The sequence below is a fragment of the Schistocerca piceifrons genome, chromosome X (genome assembly GCF_021461385.2).
Source record: "Schistocerca piceifrons isolate TAMUIC-IGC-003096 chromosome X, iqSchPice1.1, whole genome shotgun sequence".
Taxonomy (NCBI): domain Eukaryota; kingdom Metazoa; phylum Arthropoda; class Insecta; order Orthoptera; family Acrididae; genus Schistocerca; species Schistocerca piceifrons.
Window position 1 is genome coordinate 580,040,157 of NC_060149.1, and position 14,008 is coordinate 580,054,164.

The following is a 14,008-nucleotide window of genomic DNA, read 5'->3' on the forward strand; positions in this document are numbered from 1 at the left end:
GGCAGCAATTTTCCCCTCCTGTTCCACTATCTTCCTATCTCTGCTGCAAATCCTACATAACCACTGATGAGCCTGATCCACTTTCCCAACACCCACGCCACTGCAGTCCCCCCAGTGAAAAAAACTACTACATCCATCACACCAAACCCCGGAACTAACAATTCTACGGCAAGTCAGGCACTTCTCACTCATGGCAAAAATAATACTTTAGCTAGAATAAATCAATTAAATTACCGAAAATCAAAAAAGACGTTACAAGAATTAAGCCTATTCACAAATGTATATAAGCAAGTTTCTGATTTAAAATTCCGCTGTTTTTCTGAGATCTGTATTAAAACAATGAAGGTATACGCTATTTATTATATATTTCACTCGATGGAATGAAAAAAAATGACAATTAAACGAGATACTTTAACTTTGATTCTCCAAAAACTTATTGGAACTCTGTGCGGGCGGCCGGCACGCGGGATATCGGACAGGTTTGTGCGACCTTGTTGCGATGATGACAGATGCCTCACCAAATGACTCACTTTGCTTGTTTCCACTGCCAGGTCTCCGTACACATTCTGTAAGCGCCTATGAATATCTGCGATGCTCTCTGCTTGAAATGCACCTCCGCATTTTGAAGGCTACGTATAGCGCTGCCACCTCTCGGAACTACTGAAACTATAGGGCTGAAGCGGAAATATTCTACGATGTACCACTACAAGTTCTGCATTTATGCAATGGAAACCGGCCGAGAAAACAATATATTGTACTACTTATTGAACTTCATCGTGTCTGTAGAGATGTGAATGGTTTCCCAGATATATACTGAGGTGTAAAAGCCATGGAATACCTCCTAATATCGTATCGGACCTCCTATTGCCCAGCGTAGTGCTGCAACTCGGCGTTGTAAGTTATTGTAAGTCCCCTGCAGAAATACTGAATCATGCTGCCTCTAAAGCCGTCCATAATTGCGAGAGTGTTGCCGGTGCAGGATTTTGTGCACGAACTAACCTTTCGATTATGTCCTATAAATGTTCGATGGGATTCATGTCAAGCGAGCTAGGTGACCAAATCATTTTCTCGAATTATTCAGAATATTCTTCAAACCAGTCGCGAACAATTGTGGCCCGGCGACATGGCGCATTGCCATCCATAAAAATTAAGTCCACGAATGGCTGCAAATGGTCTCCAAGTAGCCGAGCACAACTATTTCCAGTCACTGATCGATTCAGTTGGATCAGAGGCCCCAGTCCATTCCATGTAAACACAGACCACACCACACCGTATTACTTGTCTGTTAGCACTGAGAATTGTACGCAAACACCGCTGCTCTCGGTCGTTAAGTGAAGGCCGTGTTCTCGACACTATCTTGACACTGTGGATCTCCGAATATTGAATACCCTGACGATTTCCAAAGTGGAGAGTCCCATGCGCTTAGCTCCAGTTACCATTGCGCGTTCAAAGTCTGCTAATTCCCATCGGATACCTTTCCATATGAATCACCTGCGTACAAATGAGAGCTCCCCCAAAGCACTATCCTTTTATACCTTGTGTACGATATACTATCGCCATCTGTCATGACTTTTACACTTCAGTATATCTGATGATGTAATGTGTATTACGAAATCGATCATGTATGTTGTATGAATACACAACATCAATAAAGTGCAGCCTGTAGAAATTTGTAATCTTTCGCATTATAAAATAAATTGTGGCTGCGTGCCATCGAGATGCCATTATCAACAATGTTGGAGAGATTTCAAATAGAATGCATTGCACAGTATAGTGAATTTATCCATAATGTGAAAGTATTGTCGAATAGCAGCTCAAATCATTCTGAAATGTAGTACTTAATCTCTACAGGTTGAGTTAAAATGCGATAAATTAAAACTACGTTCCTGTATGGAAGCGTAAACAGATTTCATGTCCACCTACAACTACGCCTTATAGTAAATAATCGATGAACAGCTCACCTGGGATATCCTACTGCTCTAACTTTAACTGAACTGATAATGGTCCCTTTTTCAGGTGGTACCAGTTGCAAACGGCATCTCTAACGGCGAGGATTCTAATGGTGAACCTCTTAAAGAGCTTGACAATGTTGTGGAAGACGAGATTGGTCCGGAAATTGACTATGAAGTACCGCAGGAGCAAAGTAACATAATCCAAGCAGCCATCAAGAACTACCTCCGCACATTTGGAATTCCTGTCCATCGAGTGATCAGCGTGTTATTCGTTGAAGGCGATCCTTTGGTACCTGATGAAAACTCTGCCAATGGAGAACATGCCATTGGAGAACAACTCAATAATGAGGATTCCTCTGAGCAGAAAGATAACCCAAGTCCTACGGATGATGGGGCACCACACAGCGATGAGGAAACGGACGAAGATCCTGAAGAAGATTTGGTGAGTAGCTTTCCATAGTACTCGCGAACTATTTGACAAATGTTGAGCTCTGCAGAAGCCCCGTTTTTCTTTTCTTTTCCTAACATCTGAAACGTTTACTGAAACAGTCATGGTGTAATTTAGAGCAGTCACGTCTTATTAAAAATTTTGCAGATCTGTCTTGCACCGCCATTTTCCGTCCAGTATTGTATTGGGTTGGTGAATAAGTTCGTAGCGTTTTTCCATAATTTCATAAGTACAACACATACAAATAACAGAGACTTTATTCATCAGTAATATATTCTCCTTCACTATTTGCAACATTCTGCCTACTTTGGGGCAACTTTTCGATTCCGTGACTATAGAAATCAAGTGGTTTTCAGACGCAGAACATGTCGAGCCATGTTCGGAACGCAGTTTCATCCTGGAAGGGAGATTCTCGAAGGCTGTTCGACAGAGAGCAGAAAAGGTGAAAGTGTGAGGGCGCAAGATCAGGTTAATAAGATGAGTGCGGAATGACTTCCTAACCAACTCCCGTATGCCGTTTTTTTTTCTATCTAGCAGAGGAGGAGGGGCGTTCTCGTGGAGCAACATCTCTTCACGCAGTCTTCCTGGTTGCGTCTGCAAGATGTCTCAGTCGTTGACAATAAATGTCACCAGTGATGGTTACACCTCGGGGAAGCAAATGGTAGTAGATGCACAACATTATTTTTTGTGGATGCGTGTATGTCTATGTATGTGCAGTTGCGGCTTTTTTTGGTCTCAACCACTCCTTTCTTTTTCTTATGTTAGAGTAAAGACAGCATTTCTCGTCAACAGTAACGATACCGGATAGGAATGGCCGGTGTTTTTCACGAGCCAGTTGATGACGAACAAGCAGAGATGATGGACATAAGGCCACCCACTGACTTTTGTGATTTTGGTTTAGAGCATGCGTCACCCGTATAACCGATTTTTGAACCGTAAGCATCGCGGCGTATTTCAGCTATGAAATCTGAAGATGATGGATACGCAATTCATTGAAACGTTGCGGCTAGAAGACGACGTCACTCGGCTGATAACCCGTGAAAATTTCATAGCTAAAACAAATAATTAATTAATGATTAAACAATGAAATAAATGTTGGTAATTAAGTGCATACCTTCTGGAATAGCCTCCATTTTTTAAAACAAATTTCGGTCTGATTTCGCTGAACAAAAATATTGAATCCGAACGAAATTCATCCGTTGGAAGAAACAGCCGGCCGCTTCTAAAACTGGGATTCAATAGTCCGAACAGTACTCTAGCCAACCTGTTAAACGATACTTCTTAACTCCGAACTTTTTTTAAATTAATGGCCACTTTTTCAGGATTCTGATCCAATGTGCGACGCCCACGTTGTTGCTCTGGTTCAAATGGTTCAAATGGCTCTGAGCACTATGGGACTTAACATCTTAGGTCATCAGTCCCTTAGAACTTAAAACAACTTAAACCTAACTAACCTAAGGACATCACACACATCCATGCCCGAGGCAGGATTCGAACCTGCGACAGTAGCAGTCCCGCGGTTCCGGACTGAAGCGCCTAGAACCGCACGGCCACTGCGGCCGGCTGTTGCTCTGTACCTCGACTTCCGGAAGGCGTTTGACACAGTTCTGTATAATCGCCTAGTGAACACAATACGACCGCACGGTATATCACATCACCTTTATGACTCGTTTAGAAAGTTCGTAGCAAATAGAACACGTAATGACATTCTTACCAGAGAGAAATCTTCAGACGTAAAATTAAATTCCACATAAAGAGGCGGAAAAACGCAATATTATTATGATCGTACGATTGCAGAACAATCGTTTGAAGCAGTGACATCCATTAAATATCTAGGACCAGGTGTACGGAGCAATTTAAAGTTTAACGATCACATGAAACTAATCCCCATGTAAGGCAGACTAACAAGCAACCCCTTGCGTACGAGGTTGCAGCTTCAATCTCTAGTAAGGCTCATTTGAATGTGATGTGTCAACAATTATGACAGGAAAAATATTACCTGCTAATGACTCGCCATGTGCATCAGGAGGGCGGCATAAAATGAGTGTCCGGGAGGTGTAGAGATGAACTGTCTATGGGATATATGTATTACGCTTCACAAAATGGACATCGTCGACGTTCAAGAAATGTTCAAAACAAACCATTAACTTGCACCATGAACACCGAATGAAAAATGGAGCGCCACAGTTATCACAAAGGTTCCATCACAATCGAAGGCGAACTCGTTGAGAGTTACGGTACAAACTGTGCACGGCGTTCAACCAGGTACCCACTCTTAAGTAAAGCCCGGTCCACACGCAACGATCTGTCTGCGCAGACATCGGTGCAGATGTCTGTACATGCAAAAGATCGCTGCAAATGTGGTGTGTTCACACGACACAAACCCCAATCTACTACTCGCCCGCCATCTGTCGGTGTAGAAAAGAAATATCAGTGGCAAGCGACTACGCTCCCCGTAAACGTCAAACATTTAATTCAGTTATTTTGAAATATAGAAATGGAGGAAGTTCTGTTGTGGTCTGTGTTCGCAACTTGTGTTGCAAAAAACATTCAGACCAACCGCAGGAAACAGAGAAAGCGGGCAAAATGGTGTAGACAGTGGCTGCTAAAGCGAAAGCAGTTTTCTCACGTAAATTTACTGAGAGAGTTGCAGGACGAACCTAACGACTGGCGAAATTATTTGCGGATGGATGTCGAAACTTATAATTATCTCTTAAAGCTTGTAACCCTTCATATTATGAGAAAAAATACTTGTATAAGAAGGGCAATTTCTCCTCATGAACGGCTGGCGGTAACATTGACACTCCAATTTCATCTTCAATTGTACTCCTGCTTGGTCTTGACGTTTCTTGATCACTAAGAAAGCCAAGCAGATCAAAATACCATAACGTTGGCTGGTATACTTGATCTACTCCTACACCAGATCTAGATTTCTGAACTTTGGATAACTCAATTAGAGCATTGTATGCTGCAGTCTTTTTGTCTCGGTCACTATATTCTTTACTTTTAATCTTCCACAAACATGGGTGGTTTCTACATATTTCAATGAATTCACTTACAAACTCTTGAGAACACTGACGAGTATCAGCCAATTTAATGCCCTGTGCACGCAAACACTAGACTGAGCAAACAGCTGTTTCGCGCCAGATTTGCGGCGATCTCCTGTCCACACGCTCCAACTTGTCTGCGCAGATGTGGTTTGAACCCACAGATTTGAGAGGTTTCGCTCAAACCTCCAACTCCAACTTCCAGGTTTGCACACACCTCAGGTTGGTGCAAATCTTCTGTCCACACGCAACGATCTGTCTGCGCAGATGTGATGTGCGCAGACATTAGCGCAGACAGATCGTAACGTGTGGACGGGCCTTAACGCTTACAGAATCATATTGGTGTAACAGGCTGTCGTGGAGCTGATAGTGACTCTGGCTATTCTTTAAGGCATAGATGCAGATCGCACGATAATATATCTTACAGGCACGCTAAAAACAAACATCCAGGTGCTGAATTTGTCCAGTTTGCTCTAAAAGACTATGATTTTTATACTCACACCATGAATCAAGCAAATACAAGTTATTTGACCAGCTATTGGCCAAAAGCAGTGGTCATATCATAGTTGTGGTTCTCGTACGCACATTTTGCCACTCTTGATTGCTGTGACGTAAATATTCCCTACTGCCCTTGCAATATCATGCACACGAGAAAGAATCGTAGGTGGGCAGAGCACCCCCAACTTCTTGCAGCAAAATAAATAGCTTTACAGCCAATTTTGTCATCCAGATTAACAGTCGACATAATTGTATACAAATGCTTTAAGACACTGATATTAGTTGAACTTGATACAGCCCTCTTAGTACCTCTAATTTCCAAGGTTTCTTTCATATGTATTTCCTCTTCAAATACCGATTGGTTGGCGTTACAAACAAATTCGTTACTGAACGATAGGATAAATTTCTTTATCTCATCTCCAATTTTTCGGACAGATTACGCAGTTTGCTGTGCATCGTCAAGTTGACGATTTGTTTGAAAATTTCGTTACCTTATGTCTTCCAATTCTATAGCACTGTTTGAACGATCCACTGCTTCTCTTAAAATCATTGTAATCTATGTCGCTCGCGATTTGGTGTGCATAACATAGCAGGACACTATCACGCCCGTCCTGTAAATTGTGTCAACAGCCCTTGAAACAGTTTTTGTAACAAGTGCGCCTTGTCCTCCTTTAACTATCCGTAGTTTTTCTTATGCACTACACATTCATCTTGCCGAGGACTTGTTCGAAATTTATTCATAATTGTATTTTACTATGTTGCGAATGATCTTCCATGTACGTAATTATGTTTAGTACCCACTCCATGGACAACGATTGTCCTTCACTGCGTTTCACTGGAGACGCGATTTGTGTCTCCCTGTTCGACAAGGATGATGAACTACATGGCTCGCCGGCCGAAGTGGTCGTGCGGTTAAAGGCGCTGCAGTCTGGAACCGCAAGACCGCTACGGTCGCAGGTTCGAATCCTGCCCCGGGCATGGATGTTTGTGATGTCCTTAGGTTAGTTAGGTTTAACTAGTTCTAAGTTCTAGGGGACTAATGACCTCAGCAGTTGAGTCCCATAGTGCTCAGAGCCATTTCTACATGGCTCGACACTTAACAATGTATCGTCATCATTGTACTCCTCATGTACACTGTCCGCACAGTCGAGTGTATACGGCACCACACGTTCCATTGACTCGTCTTGCAGAAACGCAAATATTTCATCTGCCACTTCACTCTCATTCTGCGCATATCCTCGGGTTCCTTTCTGACGAATTGCAGCTTCGGCAACTGTTGTTGTAGATATAATGGAATGTTTGCTATGTTTATCGTTGTCATTGCTCTACATTGTAACAACACCACTAACATATATCACTGTGGTTACTCGTCGACTAAGTAGAGCAACTACGCTTCCTAACGTCATGCTGTGCTCAACATTGGACACCTCCAGTCTCACCTCGTGTTGCCAGTATTTTCTCTGGACAAGTTTGATCTAAATGCAAATTTTTACACACACACACACACACACACACACACACACACAATAACAGAATTTATCACAAATTTGACGTAAATGCAAATGGCTATGTTAATACAGTATCATACATACAATTAGTGTGATTTATCATACACGTGATTGCTACGTTACATTTGATACTTTTATATTATAAGATTCAAATTCAATTGGTGAGGAATTCATTTACGGAGTAGAAGCTGTGATCCATCAGAAATGACTTAAAGCTTTCTTTGAACAAACTATTTTCCTTTAATAATTTGATGTTGTTAGGAAGTTGATTATATAATTGCATACCTCTATGAAGAACACCTTTCTGATAGGTTGGTGTCCTGGCATAGAAGACATGGACGTTATTGTTTTATTGTTCCATGACTGTGCACAGTTGTTGATACGCATTGGAGGTTCCTAAATATTCTCTTGTAAAAACTATCATTTCAAGTATCTCCAGGCACAGAGCACTCAGTATCTTTAATGTCAGTAAAAGAGGGTGATATGTATTTCATTTCTTTACATTGCATATGATTCTAAAGGCTCATTTTTGAGATTTCAATGTGGGTTGACTACAAGGTGCATTCCCCCAGAATATTATTCCATATCTGATTGCTGATTGGAAGTGTGGGTATTATGCCTGTATTACTGTTTCTTTATTACAGCTTGTGTTGAGTATCCATAACATATAACAGATTGAAGACAGTTTGGCCATAAGCACTTTAACATGTGTGTTCCATTTGTCACTCTGCAGATATATTCCTAGGAATTTCACATCATCCACCAGTTTTAAACTTTTGTTATTTATTTTCAGTGAGTGGTCATTTTTTTGCTTAGGGTGGGGTATATGAAAGTTCATGGCTACCGTTTTTTCAGTGTTTTTGATAATTTTATTTCTTTCAAACCAGCAATGATGTGTCTGTAGATGTTTGAAGGTCTTTTTGGACAACCCTGAATTCAAAATACTGGTGTCATCAGCAAACAAAATTTTCTGTTTGACATGGACTGTTTCATTCTGATCACCTATATACCTAAGAAACAGCATTGGACCTAATGTCAACCCTTGTGCACACCATATTTCATTGTAGCTTTTACTAATGCATATGTTGTTTTCTTATAATGTTTCCAGTAATTTTATCCTATTGAAGAACAACTTTCTGCTGTCAGTAATATATCACCTTACCCACTTATTTGGAATACCTATAATTCCCTTTCTTTCCAGTTTATATAATAAAATAGTGTGATCTATAATATCAAATGCTTTGGAAAGGTCCAAAACAATTTCCAGTAGCCATTTCCTTTTCATCTATAGCTTCTAGAATTGCATGCAGGCATTCATTGACTGCTGCGGTTGTGGATCTTGATTGCCTGAAACCATGCTGATGATTTGACAGCAAACAGTTTTTGTTAATAAACTCTAGCAATCTATTGTAAAAGAGCTTCTCAAAGATTTTTGAGAAGCCACTAAGCTGAGCCACAGGCCTGTAATTGTTTACATTGTCTGTCTTTTGTCTTTTGTGCAAGGAGGTTACCTTTGCAACCTTAAGGAGATTTGAAAATTTACCGGTGAAGAAGGAGTGATTAATAACATGTTTCAGTGATTTTACAGTATAATGTCCTGTTTGGTTTATAACACAGTCCAGAATGTCAACAAAACCACATGAAGGTTTCTTTAACGATCTAACTGCCAGTATGAGCTCACTGTGTGTGATCTGTGGTTTTCAGTGTGGTGCTTATTAAGAGTTTGAACGTTACATTGGATCAGATCATTTGCTATTTTCTGCTACAGTACTCATTGAAGGTATTAACTAATATAGTGGCAATCTATGCTCGCACATTTTCCAGCATTAGGCTAATACTCTTTGCCACTGGTGTGAAGCCTGTTTCAGAATGGATGATGTTCCACGTGGCCCATGTCTTGTTTTTTGATTTTCATATGTATTTATCATTACCCATTTTTTGCATCTGTAGCAACTTTGTTGTAGATCCAACTGTACTCTTTAATATAGTTTTGCACCACTAATGAATCAGTATTTTGTTTTTTATATGAAAGCAGGAATATTTTCTTTGCACTGGAGATATTTATATCTCTAGTGATCCGACTTTTGTTTCTAGTAGGTTTTAATTTACGTTGCTTAAAGGGGTAGGTCTGACTTGGAGCAGCAGGGGCACCACAGGACATTTTAATTTCCACTGTCTATGCTTTTACAAAAAAAATTCATAAAACTTTGTTAGCATGACCAGGAAGGATTTAGGATTCACACTCATAGCAGTGGCACCTCAAAAACATAATAAAATAAATTTTTTTTACATGTGAAATGTAATCATTTTTTCACTTACTATTAGCTGCATTTGTTGCTATAGATACACTTTTCTTCGTAAGTAAGAGAGATTCTTCAATGAATTTTGCACAGCATACAAAACATACTTACAGGTGTGCGATACTCCATAATTTATGAAAAAATGGATGAGCTGTTACATTTTAAACTTCATGTTTAGAAAAAACTCAAATTTTATAGTTAATTATCTCACCCTTTACCACAGTTTTTGATAGATTTGGAAAATTCTAGAATTTTGCATTAAGGAGTTTGTGTTTGATAAGCATACCAAGTTTGAACGTAACAGGATATTTATTTTATATGTTACATGTACCTAAATACAGAAATTTGTGTTTCGTGGAAAACGGCCATTAAAGTTTCTGCTTGTGTTTGGCATTCTTTTAGAACTGTCCAGCACCACAATCAGTCTCTTTTTCATTTTCCAAATCAGTTTTCTTCCTTTTCACTTTCCTATGATACACTCTTCTTGATTTTATCACCTCCAAAAATGATTTATCTGCATTCACTACACGCTCTCTGTCTATTGTACACAAAGCTTTGATGCTGTTCACTGCAGGCTTAATTCCCAATTTCTCTAAAACATACTTCCTGCATTGCACACCATCATTAAAACATGAAACTGCATCATAAAAACCAATAGCAAGTGCATTTCTTCCCACAGAAATGGTTTTTGGCAGTCTTTCCTGTACACATTGGTTAAAACATTCATTGGGATTTTGGATACCGCCATGAAGACATTTCTTCAATAAGTTTTCATTTGCAAGGTCCATGAATATAGGTTTGATGGCTTCCATTACATCAGTTGGTAGAGAATTCCTGTGATGATATTCTTCACCACCAGCAATTAACCTTTTGGGCACAAGTTGTGGACAGAGTTATCGTCTGTGACATTTTGAGAAAGTATAAGGCCCAAACTGCTTGCTTCATATTTCAAGTCCCCTGTGTTCATTCTTATTGCCAAGACATAATATAAGTGTAGCTTGTCAATTTCTGCATCCAACAGTCGCCCTCTCCCTTTTATTCCCTCCCCATCAGATAATTTTTTTCCTGAATTATCTTGTCTCAGCAGCCTTCTAAGTCTAGTGCCAAGTCTTTTCTGTGCATGTCCCACACATTCTAACTTCTGCACAATAGTCTCAGCTCCACATGGAGCACATTTTTGAACCCCAAGGAAAGCGTTACTGTGGTGTGGCCCTGTGTCGTGGTGCACTTAAGACCAAATAACATGCCATATAATCTCTCAAATACATATGTTTTACATGTCAAATTATCCAGGAAGATGTGCACTACAAAATAGGCATATTTTTGAAAAATCGAATTTTTTAAAATTTTTTACATCCTATCCCCCCTTAAGTCAATATATGTCAATATATCTGTAGTATCGATATGTTCTGTGAAAGTTATTAAACGTTCTATTTACCGGGTGATCAAAAAGTCAGTATAAATTTGAAAACTGACTAAATCACGGAATAATGTAGATAGAGAGGTACAAATTGACACACATGCTTGGAATGACATGAGGTTTTATTAGAACCAAAAAAATACAAAAGTTCAAAAAATGTCTGACAGGTGGGGCTTCATCTGATCAGAATAGCAATAATTAGCATAACAAAGTAATACAAAGCAAAGATGATGTTTTTTTTACAGGAAATGCTCAATATATCCACCATCATTCCTCAAAAATAGCTGTAGTCGAGGAATAATGTTGTGAACAGCACTGTAAAGCATGTCCGGAGTTATGGTGAGGCATTGGCGTCGGATGATGTGTTTCAGCATCCCTAGAGATGTCGGTCGATCACGATACACTTGCGACTTCAGGTAACCCCAAAGCCAATAATCACACGGACTGAGGTCTGGGGACCTGGGAGGCCAAGCATGACGAAAGTGGCGGCTGACCACACGATCATCACCAAACGACGGGCGCAAGAGATCTTGCACGCATCTAACAATACTTTTTTTTTTTGTTTCGGTTCTAATAAAACCCCATGTCATTCCAAGCATGTGTGTCAATTTTTACCTCTCTATCTACATTATTCCGTGGTTTATTAAGTTTTCAAATTTATATTGACTTTTTGATCACCTGGTACATCTGTTTCATTAAACACTTCATCCCATGTTTTCCAGCTTAATAGGTGGCAAAAACCTATTATATTACAGTCACTGAGATGCTGCACTCATTCATTTTGATGGGTGATATTTTCTCTATATATAACTTCAATGTTAGCAGCAGAGCCTCATGATCACAGTAGCCCATACTTACTTCTTTATTATTGTAGGGAGAGGCACTATTGTGGTTGCATGTGCCCATTGGGCACTGAATCCTGTAAACATTATTGACCTTTTGCAACCTTGCACTCAAGGGGATCCTTGTAAGATTCATTGGAAGACTCCTCAAGAAGCGTAGACCACCCACAGAAAGGTAGCTTACACAACCCGTGCTGGCCGTGGTTTGAGCACTTTTATCCAGTCTGTAACTTTATCGGGTTGGGTTGACAGAGAAGACAGAGTAGGTCCGAAGAAGAGAAACGTATTTTGTCACATGTTAGTTTAGTAATCACAAAAGCATCACAGAGATGCTCATCCAGTTCCAGTAGCAGACACTACAAGAGAGACGCTGTGTATAAGGGACTGATTTACAGTAAGGTTTCAGAGGGTGTAGGCTACATTCCTAAACAAGTCAACCAATCTATTACTTCCCCCTACTTATGTTTCACACACAGACCATGAATGTAAAATTAGAGAGCTTTGATCTCACACGAGACTTACCCACAATAATTGAAGACGTGTGCAGAAAAACAGGCTAACCCTTAAATGTAAAAATGTAGAGGTAGAGATAAATCTCTGTATGTCCATCTTTTCATAGATGGTTGTGGGACTTGACTGTTAAATACAGGATGTCAAATTAAACACTTTTCAGCCAAAGTTATTTTATTTGGCTACCAGCTTCAGTGATTTACTATGCCATCTTCAGGCCCCTGACCAAAGTGAAGGAAGATTCTACCTCAGTCTGATCAAAACAGGGGCTAGCAATTCTGGTAGTAGTAGATTTCTGCTTGCTATAGTGATACCTTCAAATATCATCTGCCAACTACAGATGATGGTTGAAGGTATCGATATAGCAAACAGAAATCTACTCATACCAGTATTGGTGGCCCCTGTTTTGATCAGAACTGAGGTGGAATCTTCCTACACGTCAGTCAGGGACCTGAAGATGGGGTAGTAAATCACCAAAATTGGTAGCCAAATAAAATAAATTTGGAAACTGGATGGCTGAAAAGTGATTAATTTGACATCCTTTAGAGATAAATGCTGCCATCTGTTGCTAGGTTGGGAACTATCAAAATTAACATTGGTCTCACCCCTAAATATCACTTAGGGGTGAGGCCAATGTCTATTTTGATAGTTCTCATACCCAGCAACAGATGGCAACACTTATCTGTAAACTTTTACATTAGAGGGTTAGGTCATTTTTCCACAACTGTCTTCAGTTCTTCCTGCATGTGTTTCACAACCACAACTGGCAAGTGAAAGTGTTACAAAAAGGACCCTCTGCAGGGTATAGATGTAGCTATAGATCTAGATCATGGATATCACTCCGCTGTTTCATCGCAAAGAACTTGATGGCTTTGAGTGACCCTACTAGAAGTTTTCAGTAAGGTTACAGAGCCATATGATAGATTCATAAATCAAGTTTATTCATTGCCTTAGGCTCACCATCATTATTCAGGTTATCTTTTTTTCTAAATCGGAGTGAAGCAATATTATTCATTAAAAAACTGTGTGCAGCTCCTTCTGTAGTTCTATACAAATTTAAAAATTTATCAGATACTCTGACCATGTCAATGCAATGTTAAGCCATAAAATATTAATGTATAATATTGGCTGCAGCTCATGCTTCCATTTATTCACATTGATTATTGCATAGTTCACATTTTTGTTGTTAAGACTATTGTAGAAATTCTGCAGTAGAAGCGTGCATTGTTTTTCAACACTTTAAAGAAAAGTGAAGGAATTCTCTTGTTTAATGCCTTGTCAATGTTGAGGCTTTGGAGACAGATGGTACTCTTCTTTTGGTAATAATTAACAATAAGAAAATAGTTTAGCATGTTACAATGAACATTAGCAATATGCTTTGATGTACTCCGGTGTTGGGTGGATAGTATTCAATAATGTAATAGGATTTCAGTTAAAAACATCTATTACTCCATAACACTATGTAACTAATTGCAGGTCTTCT

The 14,008-nt window shown here is 39.6% G+C and overlaps 1 protein-coding gene across 1 annotated transcript in view; it reads left to right on the forward strand.

The window, feature by feature from the left end:
• LOC124722533 overlaps positions 1–14,008 on the forward strand; it is a 193,520-nt gene that overhangs the window by 135,351 nt on the left and 44,161 nt on the right. The window contains exon 10 of the mRNA XM_047247681.1: positions 2,017–2,394. Coding sequence (XP_047103637.1) covers positions 2,017–2,394 — 378 coding nt within the window. The remainder of the gene's footprint in view (positions 1–2,016; positions 2,395–14,008) is intronic.